Source organism: Tachypleus tridentatus, chromosome 10, assembly GCF_004210375.1.
Source record: "Tachypleus tridentatus isolate NWPU-2018 chromosome 10, ASM421037v1, whole genome shotgun sequence".
In the NCBI taxonomy this organism is placed as follows: domain Eukaryota; kingdom Metazoa; phylum Arthropoda; class Merostomata; order Xiphosura; family Limulidae; genus Tachypleus; species Tachypleus tridentatus.
The window spans coordinates 89,503,154-89,522,198 of NC_134834.1; the positions used below are offsets into that span (position 1 = coordinate 89,503,154).

At 32.9% G+C, this 19,045-nt stretch overlaps 1 protein-coding gene across 2 annotated transcripts in view; it reads left to right on the forward strand.

Moving 5' to 3' along the window:
- LOC143229841 (transient receptor potential-gamma protein-like) overlaps window positions 1-17,389 on the forward strand; it is a 114,404-nt gene extending 97,015 nt beyond the window's left edge. For both annotated transcript variants that reach the window (XM_076462659.1, XM_076462660.1), the window contains 5 exons: window positions 4,703-4,898; window positions 8,324-8,518; window positions 10,215-10,256; window positions 12,060-12,243; window positions 13,568-17,389. In XM_076462659.1, the coding sequence (XP_076318774.1) occupies window positions 4,703-4,898; window positions 8,324-8,518; window positions 10,215-10,256; window positions 12,060-12,243; window positions 13,568-14,574 (1,624 nt within the window). In that variant the 3' untranslated portion in view covers window positions 14,575-17,389. The remainder of the gene's footprint in view (window positions 1-4,702; window positions 4,899-8,323; window positions 8,519-10,214; window positions 10,257-12,059; window positions 12,244-13,567) is intronic.
- The last annotated feature ends 1,656 nt before the right edge of the window (window positions 17,390-19,045 follow it).

Here is a 19,045-nt window from a genome sequence, read left to right on the forward strand (position 1 = left end):
CTCCACTATCGGAAGTTATTTATTTCAAACATACTAAGGATATTACAAAACATTGGCGAAAGAGGGTTGCCCATAATCATTTTGTTTTTGGTTTTTTTATTTTGTTTTTTACCTGTAATATACTTCCATGCATGTGAATACATTATCTTCAATACATGTTTCTGGTAAGAAGTAAAATGCCAAATACAGATAATTCTCTTTTTGTGAAACCTACTTTTTCACCGACAGAATCATTGCAAATAAAGAAGTATCGTGAAAACTGACCATCTTACTTTCATTTATATTAAAGCTTTTACTGCGTTGCTAAAACTTATACTATTTAGAATACGTAACAAAGAGAACTTTCTTTAGAGTGTAGAGAGGTGCTGTACCAATCATTTAAAATAGCTGATACCTAACTAACTCATCCCACACTTATATAATTAAAATATTAAATAATTAGGAGTGTGGAAGTACAGACAATGTCACTAAATACGTAGGGGAAGGGGAAATATAGATAGTACTATATATTGCAATGGAAAAGGTATTTGTAGAATGAATGTATTTTCTGTCAGTGCTCCAACTCAGACAGCGATAAAGTATTTGTGGAATGAATGTATTTTCTGTCAGTGCTCCAACTCAGACAGCAGTGTTAACATGTTAAGATTTTTTATGTAAAATGTTTAGGTTTTTTATAGACCCTTTTAAAACATTTCCCTGTACTTAATAAGTAGGTCGTTTTTATCATTTCTTATTAAACCATTCGGCGTGAAATATCTTTTGTACTAGAGATGTTTAGTGGGTATCACATTTTGTGGAATAACTTAACTTTGTTCTCACGGAGATGCTCCATGAATAGTCCAGGGAACCCTCTTAACTGTTTTAATTAATTCAAACACAGCACTGCATTTACTTTATGTAAACCTTTTGTATTCAAGCAGAATGTTGTACAAAGTAAAAAGTTTGGTACGCTACGCACGAGTTTTCCTTCTAATTGGAAACAATACGTTTAGGAGAGCAGCCACTTGTATGCGTTTTAAGCAACTCGTGTATTTACGGTAGAAGAGAACTGATCCATTTAGTGATTTTTAATGGATCCGAATAACTAGCCAGAATGTATAGAAGAGATTTTTTTAAGCATTACTTTTTCGGAAAGTGGATGAGCTTTAAATTTCTTGTGACCACTTCATTCATTTAACAAATCTTTTATTTTTTACCAAGATGACAGTTTATACTGTTTGTTTGTTTTGAATTTTGCGCAAAACAACACGAGGGCTACCTGCGCTAGCAGTCCCTAATATAGCACTGTAACACTAGAGAGAAGGCAGATAATCATCACCATCCACCGCCAACTCTTTGGCTACTCTTTTACCAACGAATAATGAGATCGATCGTCACAGTATAACGACCCCACAACTGAAAGTTTGGTGTGACGGAGATTCGAACTCGCAACCCTCGCTTTATGAATCGAGCGCCTTAACCGGTTAACCTGGTCATGCTAGGTCCTACAATTTAATTTTGTTCGTTAGAATTAATTACTAAAATATCTTTCTTTCCTTTTTTAAATTTTCTATTTTAAAATGTTGCGGCGGATGAACAACCAGTTAAACGACTCAAATCGTCATTGTTGACTATAACTAGTTTAACAACATCTGATGTCAAGTATAGGTCAGAGTCAACGTTTTCGAAAGACTATAACCTATGGTGATCTTTTCTATTTCTACAAAACTGTAATAAAAGGGGCCTTTTTGGCGTGAATTTGAGAAATGAATATAAAGAACAGAAGTTCAACGAAAGACAAGAAGACTGAGAGATGTAATAAAGAGTGAATAAGTCAAAAGAACCAAAAGGAAAGTTATATGCTCCCAGTAAAAATTAATAACCTGTTTCTAAATATACGTGTTATTGTTATAGTGTTAAACGGCAATTTGGTATGTTTGTGTTAATACGAATCAAATTCTGATAAAAGAAAGTATAATACAACTATAATTGATGGACATACAAGGGGAAAATGGAGTAATGTTAGAAGGAGCGTAATAGAAGGATCACAAAAATATTCAAACAAATAATGCTGTTCTTTCTATACACAAGGAATTTTGATGAACTGAAAATCAGCCAAAATAAAACATAAAACTAGAATCATATCAAAAGAAAGCTTGAGGAAAACACTTTAATCAGGATCAAATTTCTGAAGTTTAGTTTCAGCTCTCAAAATATCTGATATTTTACAACCAACAACTCTGTGAAACCTGAAATACTTTTGTTTTGGTGTTAAGTAATATTTTTACTTTAAATTTTTTACGTACAGCGTAAGAATTGTGGAAAAAAAATGATGAAGGTCAAATATATACAATTGTTTTTTAATCTTATCGATCGTATCCATTCAAATTTTTATGAAATTTGAAATTTTGTTTATAGGGAAACACAAAGCTACATATTGGGCTATTTGTTCTCTGCCCACCACCGGTATCGAAACCGGTTAATCGGAGGAATAATCCTAATGACCATTCCCAGTTAATGTCTAAATGATGGAGTTGTCTATTGTGTTTTATAGAGCTCAATATTTTATCCAAGAATATGAAAAGTATTTTCATTATTTCCGAGACATATATAAATATTTATTTGCCATCATCAAAGTGTAAACAAACCGCACAAAAATATTTTGAGTAGCTTTTATAAAATATTATACATAAGACAGTTTTGTTTGGAAGAATAATTCTAAGAATAATTAATTATTATTTAGAATATGATTCAGCTCACTGTTAAACAATAATTATATGATTAAATATAAAAAAATTCATTCGCAAACAAGAGAATTAGAGGAAGCTCAATTTTTCGAAATGATACTTATTTCGTTATCAAGCATTTCTTACTATTTTAATAAACAGATTATTTTTTACCTAGAAATGTACATTTCTATATCATTAGCAATATACCATTATTTGGAGTCCGGCATGGACAGGCGGATAAAGCGTTTGACTCGTAAACTGAGGGTCGCGGGTTCGAATCCTCGTCGATCAAACATATTCGCTCTTTCTGTGATTGGGTGTTATAATGTTATAGTTAATCCAATTATTTGTTGGTAAAAGAGTAGCTCAAGAGTTGGCGGGGGGTGATTCCCTTTAATCTTACACTGCTAAATTAGGAACGGCTATCGCAGATAGCCCTCGTGTAAAGATTATTATTTATTTTAAGTCCTTCTTTGTTCGCTGGTTTTCGTTCTCTCTCTCTGTGTATATACATATACACCAAAAGTCACATTTCTGGGTTATATGAATCTTAGCTAAGAAATCACACCATTATTTAAAGTAGCATAGGTTTGAAAGAAAACTATCTTTCATTAATCTGTTTGTTTATTTTAAAGTTTTGTGCGAGATTACATAAGTTATGCGAACACGCCTTTTCTAATTTAAAACTTTATTAATAAAGAAATTTTAGATAAAATTATTAAATTATTCTGTAATAAGTACAAAAATGTATTAAATAAATAGAAAGAAAGTAAAATCACAGAAATTCTATTAAAGTTATTTTTAGTTACAATTAGGTATTCTAAGAACTTGGCTCTACTTTATGCGAATATATACCTTATGCTGCATATAAAAGCATGACAGTCACAGTAAACTAGCACTTTATTGATGTCATGTTAATTAGTGCCTCTATTATATTTGGAGCAGAAATGCTAATTTCTAGAGGTAAGGTTATTTTCAGTTTTTATTTATTCATTTACTTTTTAAATTTATCTTTTTCTTATTCTTATTTTAACTTGGGAGAGCAGTCACCTTACCACAAGTGCCTGCAGACAGCGAAGGGTGATATAGATATGGGACATTGTGGGCTTGTGCACCCGCTTTTGCTCTCCTAATTTCTAATTTTCTTACGTGATACTAGAGAATTGGGGGTTAAGGCTGATAGATGGTGTATCCCCACCGCAATGTGTGACCTACTTCCCAGTCCCCTCCAAAACCAAGGATACATTTTGTAATCCAATGATGTACCTTGTACCCAAGGATCCTTTTTTATAAAATATGCAGCGTATTTTGTTTCATGTTAATGTGTTTTGTTTATGGTAATAACGTACATGTATATATATATATATATAAACATTAGATTTAACACGAAATAAAATATATCTCAATTATAATCCTTCAATAAAATATATGCGCTATTTATTAGGTTAACTTAACCTATTATCATCAAAACTAGAGTGAAAAAATTTTCATCTCTTGTTGGTTTGATAGTTTTAACTGTAATTGAATTTATTCTATTTTGCATAATAAAATTATACTTTTGTATTAAAAACATATTAAGAAATGTTTATGAAACCAGATGATACTCATTCACAGTAATATCTGGGAAACCAATAGATTTGTTTCTTTATTAAACTAGAATGTATGTCGTTGTGATTTTCTGTTGTGTTGTTTTGTTTTCTAGTTAATTGTGAAGCCATTACTAGAATATATGTCGTTGCTATTTTCTGTTTTACTATTCGGTTGTGACACGTTTACTAGAATGTATGCAGTTGTTATTTTCTAGTTTTCTATTCAGTTGTGACACTATTAGTAGAATGTGTGTCGTTGTTATTTTTTATTTGGTTGTGACACTCTTACTAGAATATATGTCGTTGTTATATTCTGTTCTCCATTTAATTGTGACACCATTACTAGAATATGTTGTTGTGATCTTGCGCTTTCCATTTAATTGTGACACCCATTGTTTCTCACAGCGTGTTCGAGTCGTCACAAACATTGTTTTGGGCAAGTTTCGGTTTGATAGATCTGGACAGCTTTGAACTGACCGGGATTAAAAGCTACACCCGTTTTTGGGGAATGTTAATGTTCGGAACTTACTCCGTAATCAACATTGTCGTCCTCTTGAACCTACTTATCGCCATGATGAACCACTCATACCAGATGATTTCGGTAAGTTACCCCATTATACGAAGTAGAAATTGATCATAATTGAAGACATACAATAATATTCTCATGCTGAAGGTGTTTACCACGAAACATAATATCTCTGTAGCTCTTATATACAACTAGCACATTATCATATTACTTGATGTAATGAGTGGTTTGATTTTTATGTGACTCACGATATTTGTTATCGGACTATTATCCACTGATATGAAAGAATATTCTCATACACATGCAGAAGCTGACACATGATATTCAAACACACTGATACCAGTCATTTGTAAGATTATACAGAGATGATATAAATAGCGTATTACAATGTTAAGCTTCCATAGTGTGGTGGCCCGGCATGGCCAAGTGCGTTAAGGTGTTCGACTCGTAATCTGAGGGGCGCTGGTTCGAATCCCGGTCGCACCAAAATGCTCGCCCTTTCAGCCGTGGGGGCGTTATAATGTGACAGTCAATCCAACTATTCGTTGGTAAAAGAGTAGCCCAAGAGTTGGCGGTGGGTGGTGATGACTAGCAGCCTTCCTTCTAGTTTTACACTGCTAAATTAGGGACGGCTAGCGCAGATAGCCCTTGAGTAGCTTTGTGCGAAATTCAAAACAAACAAACAAATCCATAGTGTACCTATTGTTTTTTTCGCGCTCTGTGCTGTTTGCGATATATATTCGCTTTGTCAACATGTGGTATTCTACTCTGTCCTAGTAAATTATTACATTGCCTACAAGTGGCATTTTATCAGTTTTTTGGTTGTTCTTCCATCTGTACAGCCTAGCTACAGAGATAAGGTGTATGTTGTATCAAGCAAACAGCATTTATCTGCATATTAAGAGTTTAGCACCACTTATATGACACTAAATTTTCAAATGACCTTAAAAATATATCGTATTCCATTATTTTCGACATTAATTTATAGGTTCCCAGCTGATGTTGTATTTTTTACATACATGATGTGGGTCGTGTTTGGAGACTTCTCACTGTGACCTTTCTAAAGTTATAACCAATTTAACATTCTCTGCAGGCAATATAAACCAAATGTCTTTTTTCTATATTTGATTCTTTTATTTTTTTCTATTTTAAACACGTTTATCTTCATCTTCTCAAATAATTATAATAATAATAATCTTTCTGGAGATAAAAATATTCTTATTTTACGCCGAACGTTGTTTGTTTCATGTTTTTTTGGTGGTCAGTTCTTTTTTAGAACTTGCTTCGTTCCGTGTTATGAAAAGTCATTGATTACAAATGTCATTAACTTCGGAAGGTTACAGTGAAACTCTTTGTTGTTTGTTTTTTTTGGGGTAAGGGATGTAAACATGTAAAAAAAAAAGTCTCACATTCTTGTAATTGTAAACTTTAAGGAATATTTAGCATGCTGGCATGTTAAGCATTTAACATGTTAAAGAACAATATACATTAATTTGTATTCGGCGTCTTTAAAACTTTCGTTTCCAGGTCTTCTGTTTCAGATCCAATGGTATAAATATAAATTCTATAAACTAATGAGTGAAAGCAAAGAGTAGGGTGTGATAGTATATCATTCACACTTACCTGCTATATATACAGCGTCGACGAGCTTTCTCCCAAATTCCAGAGCTCACTAAGTTTACTGTGGTACACAAGACGGGAGTAATAATGATCTAGGAGAGGTAAGCGTAGTGGTGATGTAGGAAGCCATTACGCCTATCAACTGGATGAACAGCAGTTGTAATAGTATGAAGTCCATTAAATGAGTAAAGTGTAATTATGATTATTGCATAAGGAATTTACACTTCATAGTTGGAGTAAGGATGAAAGACCAGGTAAGACCCAAAAATGATTACATAGCATTTCCAAATTCACGTGACTAGCTATCCTCGCTGACAGTGCTCATTTAACTTATGCAAGTAACTATTCTTTTTCTCTGAATAGAGAATATAATAAGTATACAAACGTAATTTAATTATACTGATATGATAATTACAAAAGAGTTAAGGTTTAATATGTGACTTTAGAACAACATAACGCAGCTTTAAGACGAGCGTCGTTGCCTATAAAAAACAATGACATCTGCACAGCTCCGCCTCAATTTCGTATTTATGTTAATAAAGCAGCGTTATTCATTCGTCTGTGTAGCTGGTGTCTTGATGTCACAAGTTATTGTAAGAAACTCGCTGAACCAATTTCGATTAAATCTGATGAAAATAATAAAATATTAAGTTTAAATGAGTCACCGGGTGAATAGTTCCAGTTTAATTTCAATATTTACTACGTGATGCCAATGCCAAACGAAAAAGACGTTTGATGCCACGCGTGGTACGGATATCTTATTATATGAAGGGTTCGTATGCTACGCCTCAAGGAATTGAAAGGGAACATACTACGTCCCCATTACTTCTTTTATCTCAGCATTGACGAATACCTTTACTGGTTATAAAATAGTTTTAAGTAAATTTACCTATGAGTAGGGTCTGCTATGACAAAAATTATATTTGATGGAGGAAATGTGAGATTTTCAAATATGATATTAAAAGTTAACGAATGGTAAATCTTGAAAATAATCAGCTCAGAACATTATCTTTGAAGGGTAAAAGTATAGGAGTTATGAAATATGCGTTTGATGCATTGTTTAATGGATAACTGGTAGAACAGCTCTCTGGATAGCCAAATGATAACACGCTTACATGTATACACGTTTCACTTATCAACTCCCAACTGATCTGTGACAATTCAAAGATAAAAAGAGTTCAGTGGCATGTACATTCCAGTATACTGTGAATAAAGAGCTGAAAGTGAATCTGTGCTTTACTGCATTACTTACTGGTTGGAGTACCCTGGACGGAAGTCAAGTAAATTCATGACTAATGGAAGGTTATTTTAGGACATATAAAGTTGCTTTGATTGCATGTAATTGTAAAAAAAAGCATGCAAAAATTCTCATAAAAGTTGCAAAACACAAAATTTGAAACTACGAGTTTATACTTACTTCCACATGAACCCTACAAACCTTCGTGTCAGATATGATGAAGATCGATTAACATGGGGCGGAAGAATGGTAAAAAGCAAAAAAAAAAGTTTATAAAATCCTCAAAATTAAACATGTGTAAGTGTTTCTTCATTCACCCAATGAACCGCACACCAAATCTGGTGAAGGTCCATCCACATGGGGTAAGGTATTGGTTGAAAAACGCAGAAGGGTCCATAAAAGCCACAAAAGTAAAATGCAATTTAGAAAATGTACCCCCGCATAGACCTAACGAGCCTCCATCCAAGTTTTGGTAAAGATCCATCCATGAGCTCTGCGAAGTAGTTACATGGACGTACAATAGACAGTACTATTATATACTTATATATTTTTTCTATCGATTTTTTTAAATTAATTTTAATGCGTCGTTATTTTAACTTATAATTTTTCTACCTGTACATAACTAAATGTTATTTGTTTAAAGGAACAAGCAGATACGGAATGGAAATTTGCACGAAGTAAGTTATGGATGAGCTACTTTGAAGATGGCGCTACTGCTCCGCCTCCTTTCAACATTATCCCTACGCCTAAATCTTGTTATTACCTTCTTTGCTGGTGTGTCAGAAGATTTTGTGGATATTCACGATCAGCAAAAAAAGAAAATATTAAAACATATCGTGTAAGTTTCTTTTTTTCAAGTCTAATGCAATAATTCATAGTTTGAAATTAGTTTTACATTTTTATGTACAATAAAGATTGTTTGTATAGCTTATTTATTTGTATTTTGTGAGAATCGTATATTTTCAAAACGCTTTTGATTTCATGTCAGAGCTTTTAAAGATCTATCGTAGTTAGTATTAATTATAAAAGCATTTATACTTTCAAAAAATCATAAGTTTATTGACTAGATGTATTCTCAATGTAAACTCCTTCGTTTTTGACGGTTTTATTTCAAAACTTTACTAACTATGATTACATACGAATATTTAGGAGTTGGATATTTTATGGACTTTTTTGATTGTCATGGAGATATCGTTTTGTAATGGCTACATAACTACTGTAAATTATACCGTTTAGAAATTGCTTCCGTTTAATATACCCTCTTAACTAGACCACCAATTTAAAATAAAAACTTTTGAAGTAGCTTACGTTTAAAGTATTATGTCAACTACTTAACTAATGAAATAACTTGAAATCAGCAAGCGTAGCTTAATATGTAAATATTTATGAAAGACTGTTTTGTTACATGAGAATGAGGTTCAGTGTTGGCCCCCAGTCTGCGGATTCACACCGCTAGAAACCGGGTTTCGATACACGTGGTGAGCAGAACACCGATTGTGAATTTGATACTGAAAACATGTGTGTGCAAAATTTCTATAAATACAGATTTTAGGTCTGATGACAACACCAATACTTCATCAGTGGTATCAAATAATCAATAATCATTCAGAACTTAATAAACGTAAGCAAAATTAAACCTCACATCTACTCAACTGAAACATCAAAGAGTTATTTGATAAAATGATATCTGTTATCACGACAACTACTTTAATAAAGGTTTAAAACGTATATACAAATCGAATCGCACCAGGTTTCTTTTACTTGCAAAATATTCAATGCAACATAAGTAAATACCAGGTTTAGCATTTGCACTTCTCTAATACGAAATGTTGTTATTGGTGTTAAGGTGTGCGACTCGTAATCTGGGGGTTGCGGGTTCACATCCCCATCGCGCCAAACATGCTCGCCCTTTCAGCCGTGGGGGCGTTATAATGTGACGGTCATTCCCACTATTCGTTGGTAAAAGAGTAGCCAAAGAATTGGCGGTGGGTGGTGATGACTAGCTGTCTTTCCTCAAGTCTTACACTGCAAAATTAGGGACGGCTAGCATAGATAGCCTTCGAGTAGTTTTGTGCGAAATTCAAAACAAACAAACAAACAAACAAACAATCGAAATGACCTCCTATTGGTCTTCCCTTGGTCTTGACGAGAAACATTGTTAAATTAATAAAAATACAACAGAAAGACATCTAAGAATTGTTATTAATATAAGGCATGCTGAATGAAAACAGCCCTAATTGTTTCGTTGTTAAACTAAATACTCAGTATAACTGAGAAATACGTAACGAAACAAAGCTTGAACTTTACCAAAGTTTTCTTCAGTTATTGCTGGCATGTAAAGAAAGCAAAACAATTGTTCTATGGAATATTTGTGTTTTATTTATAATTGTGTTCAGGATGTTACTGGTCCAGAGGATTAACAACACTTGTCTGTAACCATTGTGGATTTTATGTATATTTTTGAAATAGTTTTAAATAAATTAATCTGTTTCACCAGTGTTTATAACCTTATATTCGATGTTACTTTCACTCAGAAACAAGCCAAAAAGGCAAGCGAGAGGAATCTCCGTTATCAAGTAAGTATCTTCATTTTTCACTCTGTGTATAATTTCCACAAAAGAACCGTGTATCGTTACACGCAGAAATAATGAAAAATCTCTACAAGATTCACGTTTACTCATTGCAAAACATTTAATCGTAAGTGCACTGTTCTTAAATTCTCCATCTTTTCCGAAAAAAAAACAAACAACGATTGTAATAAAATATCAAATACAGATAATTATTTTATTGTTCGTATTAACTTTCAACAGTTATAATGTAATGAACACATTAACTTTCGTATTAACTTTCAACAGTTATGACTGGTATTATGTGATGAACACCTTTTTATCATATCATGCTTATGTTCTGTATCTTACTTTGCAGTCTTAAGTTGCTTATGAGAGTCTTAAAGATGGGATTTTTTTATTACAGACTGAACGCAATTTACGAATAAAGTACGAAGAGATTGATTGTTTTGATTATAACAATACTTTCAGGGCCATTCTAACTTTATAGTTGTAACACAAATGTTTTTTTTTTCAAACGCAAATACGACGAACATATGCAAACGTCGTATTTAGACTGGTATTTGTAATACGCAAAAGAGCGGGTGTGATGTAATAGCTGGTATGTTGGAGTGTGAAATTTCAAGTTCAGGATTCAAGCCGTGATATGCTGCTTAACATACCTTAAACGATGAATATGCTCTAAAAAAATAGTCAATCCCACTATTCGATTAAAACCAGTCGCCTAGACGGCGGGTGTTGCTAACTATCTGCCTGTTTTTTGACATTATGTCTAAGGTGACTTGGCCTTGTAGGTTATATACAATATAAAATGTCTTTTGGTTTGAGAATACCAAAATAACAAGGGGAAATATGAGTCTAATTTGAATAACAACTGTACTTAATTAATTCATAAACTATGGACCATGAATGATTAAAAACACAGAGAGGACTCTTGTAAAAAAACATTCTTTGTTCTAGAGAATTACGACAGATTAGAACATGTAATAGCTTAGGCTATACATACAGTAGTTTATATGATTTTGTACTTTAATGACACAAATAATATATGCGAACTTTTACGAAAGCGGCTGTAGTTAAAAAAGGGGGTTTCTGTTTGTTTGTCTTCTTGTTATATAATAGTCTGGTTATCTGTGCTCTGTCTACCAAGGGTATCAGACTCAGGTTTCGAGCGTTATGAGCAGGCATACTTTCCGAAAATCGCTACAAATTGATTCTCTCTCTAAAGACGTGTCCATTTACATAACACATTTATGTACGTACGCAAAAGATTAGTAATTATACATAATTGTATTTCGGAATAGAAATCAATGAAAAAATATATTTCGTTACAACTAACAGTGTCATATTTATGGATTAAAATACTTAAGTCCTACAATCGAAGATTAATTACGTTATATAAGTTACATAATTATTTTGCCTCTACAACTACTCTAAAAGTTACACTATGTTTTATTTAAATCAGAAGAGAGAAAGTCACAAGAAACTAGCCTATCACAATAAAAAGCAGAAATGTAAGACTGTCGAACCGTCCTGTGAGATTAGGAATTTTGATAATAAAGCGAAAACTGAAACGAACCCACAACTCCACCTAACGTGTGTTTGCTTTATTTACTAAATGCACTTTCTTTCGAATAACGCAAGTGTCACTTTTTTAGAACGATCGCATTCTTGCAACTGTGTATTTTTTGTGTTTTGCTCAAATGAACTTATTTTTACTCCATAAATTATATTTCTTATACATTTTTCTTAAACACAAACCTCTTAAATATAATCTTCGCTCTTATTCTCTTTTCCTTTCGTTTGTTAAAGACCATCATGAGAAATCTGGTTCGTAGATACATAACCAAAGAACAAAGACGCGCTGATCATCAAGGCGTGACTGAAGACGATGTGAACGAGATTAAACAGGACATCTCATCCTTTCGCTACGAACTAATGGAAATCTTAAAAACCAGTGGCTTTAATACCTCTATAGCAAAAGGACAACCACAAGGCATGTTACTCTAAAACTTATTAAAAGATTTTTAGAATAATTATTTTTCTGACCTAAAATTTCTGTTGACTAGAAAATGGCTTTCGTGAATAAACCTATTAATTTGAAAAGTACATAGAGAGTTGATTTATCAGTTGTTTTTTATTCTTGTATATATCGAAGAAACGTTGCATTAATCGCATTACGAACACTTCAAGGATGAGTTGGTAAGAATCACACAGCTATTTCTTAGATAAAAAAAATGCTCTGTTTTCCCCTTTACTAGAAGGTATCACCGATGATCGCACGTTTTTTAATTTTCATGACTAAGTAACCAAAGTTAATCTAGTGTAAAATCGCGACTGCGTTGCAAAATATTCTACTATATTGTAATAATTCAAAGGAGACAATACTCCAATTCTTGTTTCGTTTAACTTTGATGTTACCTGTTGTGCAAATGAATGTACAATATTTGAAATGTTTCAAATGTGCAAAAAAATTGATTTTTAGAGTTTCAATAAGTCTTTTAGTTCTCTATATATCATAAAATGTCTTCTCAACTATGTTACAAGTAATTACTGAATATACTGTCGATCATTTCCTTAGCGTTTGATTTTATCGTAAAACTAGGAAAATCAACTTAAAAAAGAATGTGGAACATGAAAGTATACATAAATCCCAATAATAGTTACTCAATGGTTTGAAACTTATGTTTGTTACCATTTCTCATGGCGTGCCATTCCGAGAGGAATTTTGTTCTTTTTTAGTGACTTTCAGTTCCTTTAAGTAATGCGTGATCGCCAGAATTTTTACCAAACAAATGAATAGTTCAAATAGGAAACCAAATATATCACGTGTTTCTAATTAATGGGAAGTGTAAGTACACGTGATTAACCATTGTCGTTTGTTTGTTTTTGAATTTCGCACAAAGCAGTAGCTCGAGTACCAGGGCTATCTGTGTTAGTTGTCCCTAATTTAGCAGTGTAAGACTAGAGGGAAGGCAGCTAGTCATCACCACCCATCGCCAACTCTTGGGCTACTCTTTTACCAACGAATAGTGGGATTGATCGTCACATTATAACGCCCCCACGGCTGAAAGAGCGAGCATGTTTGCCGCGACGGGGATGCGACCCTCAGATTATGAGTCGCACGCCTTACCACGCTTGGCCATGCCGGGCCACCATTGTCGTGTAAACATAAATACGTTTCACTTGTACATAAGCATACGATAGATTTTTATATCGAAAAAAATATATGTTTGTTTAGTAACCGATTTCAGTGTAACTTAAATTGTAAAGAAAATCAACATAAACTGAATTGTTTTGATCGAGTTTACGTTTTTCAGGAGTTGGTGGGAAAAAAGGCAGATTGAAGGAGCGTCGTTTAATGAAAGGGTTTAATATCGGAGTCGTCGAGGAGACAGAAAAAGTAGATTTCAATGCTGATGACTCCAAAAAATCAGCAGCTACTAGGTTTATCAGAGCTGCTCGTCTAGCCTGTGAAAATAAAAGTACAAAAAGACAAAAATGGGACAGCTTAGTGGAAGCAACAAAGAACGCACGCACTACTCTTTCTAAAGGTCGAAGTGAAGAGTTCAGAAGCGAACAAGAATTATCAGAAAACCAGAGCCAGTACGAGATTTCCAGTGAATCTAATGCAAGTATTGTTTTATCTCCCGACGGCTGTAGTACAGAAGATGTTAGAAAAGATCAACTCGATACAGTCATAGAACTTCCCGAGACCAAGCTGGCCCGATTTGGTCGGAAATTTGTAAGTTTACCATTTAGCCGAACCAAGTTGAGATTTAACTTTCAAGACCAGAGTAAGTACTCAGCTGAAAGGGTTAAGTCGGTTCCTAAATTGACAGAAATTCCAGAAAAATGGAAAATGGAAAATACGGTTAACGATACTGGACCCAGTGTATTACAGTCACCTTTAAGATCCTGTTCATTGAACTCTCTCTCTGACAAATCTCCTCCATCATCAGCGACTTTTATACCCTTAAAGGTTGTATCCGAAAGACGATTCCCTTTAGTTCCAAGCTGTAAAGAATCCAATATTTCCATGTCATTTACTGGATCATGTGATTTATCTCAAAATCAAAATATGACTTATAACGTCCGAGGTGAACAGCTTGAGAAATTAAAAAGGCCATTCGTTATCCCTATAGGGGAGGACTTGTCCTTTTACAGTAGTTCAGACAGGAATAATCCTGCAGTTGTTAAAAACAGTTTTTCATGTGAACAACCGCTGATAAGATTCGACAAAACTGCCAACGGACCTATTAAGATGATATCTCGCGTGCATGGAATCGAACCAGCAGACAAACAGATGTCCATGGGCTGGATTTGATTGTAGATTATATTGCTGTTGGTTGAATAATTTTGTACAGAGCTGGTGTTAGAGTTTTGTTAAAAAGGAAAAAAAAAAAGGAGTAACATGATGCGTGGTAAGCCTTCCTGTTGGCTCAACAAAAGTATCTTTACTGGCCTTAACAGCACTTCTGTTTGAACCTTGCGATATTAATGTTTCATATGTTTGCTTATTGTAATTGTGAATCAAGTACCTTGTTTTGATTCGAATCTTTCACCATAATAATCCTTTACCAAACGAGTTTGATAGCTGAAAATTTTACTGCGATGTCAAACGTCGTCCTTATTAATTCTCTCACAAGAAATAAAGTTGAAATATAAATTTCAAAGTTTCTTTTGTGTGTGTGTGTGTGTGTGTGTGTGTGTAGATATAATATAATGTTTCCTGAAACAATCGTGTGTTTTTTTCACTTTTTTGGAAAAAACCGAATAGAATAATATCCCATTTCGAAGAGTGTGGTTGTCTGTTTTTTCTGTGTAGTAATCTCGGTACGAAGTAAGTAAATATATCTCTGCTCATTCAAAAAGAATGCCTCGAAACAGAGTAAATATTCCATGATATCGCATAATCTATCTTGTCGTTTGCCAGTTTACTGTAGTTTTAGAGTGTAGTCGTAAATATAAACGTAACATATAGCTAGTACTTGAAATCGTTGAAATTTGATAAAATTCCATAATTACAGAATTGAGTAAAACAAAGACGGCTGTATGTTCCAAAAGTAATTTATTAATTTGAACACAGTTTCTCCAGTGAAGGCATCATCAGGTATATCTTTTGGTGCCTCAGTTCTCCAAACGTAGCCTAAACAAATCAATAAAATGTTTGTAAACTCGTGAGAACCTTCAAAGCTACACCTGGCTTGTTTCTTTTAATCTTTAATACTTTGATATTTACATTACACAAGTTATATTAAGTTGCAAAGGATATGTTTTTACAGGTTTATTATTGTTCTTCAGACGAAATACATAAGCTGTCTAAGGAACCGTGTTTCCGAGTTAGGTGAGTTCATTGGTATGATTATTTAAGTTCACTTAGTGAACTTTAGCATTCCATAAGCACTTTAGTGTAATTGTTTCCGTTTATAGTTTCAACTCTTTTGAAACTTGACTTTTCAGTCTATAACGGCAACCGACATGATTTAAATAAGTAGAAAATGGATGTTACTTTAACAAATCTATGTTTCAGCAATAGTTAGAACTTAATAAATACCCCATAACCTAAGAGACTTTGAAAGAAAGACCTCTCTTCTTCAACGGCAAACTAAAGAAGAAAGGTTCATCCTTCGAAGGCGCTCGGGTTATAGGGTTTTTATTCAATTCTATTAAGACTTTTTTAACCCATGTGCTTTTTTAATGTCAGCAATATATAATAATGTAATGTAGTTGAACGTTTTAAATATCTTTTCGTCTGTGAAATAATGGGTACTTCAAAGTTTGAAATTCCGAGCGCTATCTTTGTTAATAATTAAATACGGTTGACTTTTTGTTTTAAATCCACCTGCGAAAGCCCTTTAAAAGTGTGTTCTAAATTTGGTTTTTATGGTTATAGGTCCAAGCAGTAATAATCGGTTTTCACATGTCGCTTTACCCTTTATTACCTTATCACATTAAAGTATGATTGTGTAAAATATTTCCATTCTAATGTTTTAACTGACAAAAATCACAGGAACTATTAACTTATCTGAAATAATAACTCATTGACTCAATACAGCAAACGTTTACGTAAAACTGAATGTTTTACGTTTAACATGTTACTCTGTAGCACTCGACGTAACTTTATATTGATGTAATTGATGTTCATATAGAAGTGTTCGGTAAGCTATATGCTAGAATACCTCAGTTAAATTCCTTAACCACACTTCAGCTCATACTCGTGCTGTTTAAACATGTTAATAAGTAATTCTTACAACATTTCTGAATGGTGTTGTGTTGCTGTGTCACATGCAACAAAAAATGTGTGCTCATATATTCTATGACTAGGTTGTTTAAGCCTAATACGTAACTCACATTCTATTCAGTTTTTATTTTTTACATTCCATATTTTGTCCCTTAATAGCATAATTAAATGTAAGAGTTATTTAAGAAATGTGGTGATTCTATGAAGGTAGATTTGTTGCTTTATAAATGCAAATGATATCATCTGAAAACGTGGAAGGTAAATGTCATTTCAACCAGCTTATGTTACATTAATATTTATACACATGATTAATTGAATTGGTGTATTGTTTTATCTTCGTGCAACTATTTCATTTCATTCGTAGCCTTGTATTCGTATTATGTGCTGATCGCGGTAATATTTATACAACTGTGTTGTATTTGTGTTTATTCTATTGAATGAAACCTAACTAACATTCAGTATAATTAACAAAGTTATTTTTATATTATTTGAGTGAAATTGCTCATGTAGGCTTTTATACTATTTACTGAATTTGATGCAGTTAAAATCTAGATTAATTATGCGCTTCAACTCGTTATACAAAGAGTAGAAAGATAGTAGGATATATGTGATTCGTTCTTACTAGAGAGTAGATTTTACGTAGAGTCATATGCTGTGCATGAAATCAGCTCATACTAATGTATTTGATTTAAAAATTACATCATTAACAAATTTGTCTTTTTAAAACGTTTTCTGTAATTTTTCAATTTCTTTTAAAAATGTTTAAACGAGTATAAGTTTTATTAATTCTTAATGGAAATATAGAACGAATTTAAAACACATTTATGTAAATTGTACTTTTTTGTTGTAAAACTCCGATTTGTAGCATAAATTAAAGTCGGTTATTTTGATGATTAAAAACCTCTAAATGTATTTATCAATTTAATTTTTGTTACTTTGTCTTTTTCGAGTATTTATTGTAACTAGCTGAAATATTTCATGGTATCATATTTAATAACATACTTTAAATCAGAAGTTAAAACGTGAATGTTCAAATATTTCAACAAAAGCAAGCGCGACATTTTCGTTAAAAATCAACTGATGTATATACTTCAACGAATATAATCAGACATCGGAATTCAACAGTATTATAAATAATTATGAAACATTGTATAAAATAAAACTATTATAGAAATGTCCACCACCCCACATATTATATGAAAATTAATTACACCAGGGTTTATTTAGGTGTTGACCGTTTATACTGTCATTGTTATTCAACCAATCAGGGTGTGCCACGTTAGCATAATGAGTATTAAATTGCAAGCAATCGTACTATTCTCAGTAGCAGTATTGCGCTGCATTCATAACTACCAAAATAAAAATGCTAAATGTCATAAGTATATAATTTAAAAGTTTTCTGGTGAAACCTACATACTCTATTCCCCAGATTAAAGCGAAATCTTAGTGAGTATACATGCTATTCTATGTGAAGATATGCTATACAATTGTAAATAACTCTTAATTTGTATGGGATCAACTGTTGTAATGGGCGCAAGAAACAGTTGCCCTTGGTTTGTGCAAAGCAATCGGTGTGAAAAGCGTGATTTTTAGCTTTACGACTGAGTCTTTTTCCAATGAAAATTACACTGTAAGACTATTTTTAAGATGCATAATCCAGAGAAGAAACATGATTAAATGTGACGACGTAGGTTGTGTTGACGTGGTTTTTTGAATATAATAGAGTCAAACTCTTCATTTTTAAGGCACTGGTTTCTCAATTATTTATGTAAAAACGGCTGTTATGAATAGAGAAAGCACTATGTAGAGGAGCGAACAACCTCCACGACTCCTGTATTGGAGAAACAAGTAGAAAAAGGGAAATCAGATTAAAAGAACACAAAAAGTCACCTTCACACATTTTCGAACACTGCAAATAAAATGAGCACAAAATAACCATAGAAACCATCCAAATACTAAATACAGAAAAACCATAAACAAACGCAAAATTAAAGAAGCCTTACTTATACAACTCAAACCCAAAATAAACCAATACAAAGGAACACCTTTATACCTATAGTAATAAATATAATCCAACATGTAAGCACGCCCTCTACATTCCTACACTCAAATACACAACCGCCTTCAATCATGTGGTCAGCTATCGGTCAGGTAAGACATTGTGTAGCTTTGTGCTTAGCTACAAACAAATAAACTTTATATTACAAATTTTAACCTTGTCACTGTAATAAATGTAATGATTAAGGTCAGAACTCTATTATTATTATCATTAATAAATATAGCTGCTAAGACGTATTCAATTATCAATAGTAAAGTGTCAACGTTTATAACCATACAGAGACATTTTCAAATTTGGTCATGAAGTGGAATTCAGGAGTGTTAAAATCCTAAACTATAAGTATTCCTTCTGTTCTGTCCACGAATAGAAGAAGTGTTTTCACAGATCATTTTTTATATTGTTTGTTTTTCGTATTTTGCGCAAAGATACACGAGGGCTATCTGTTCTAGATGTTCCTAATTTAACAGTTTAAAATACCCTTATTCTTCAAGAACA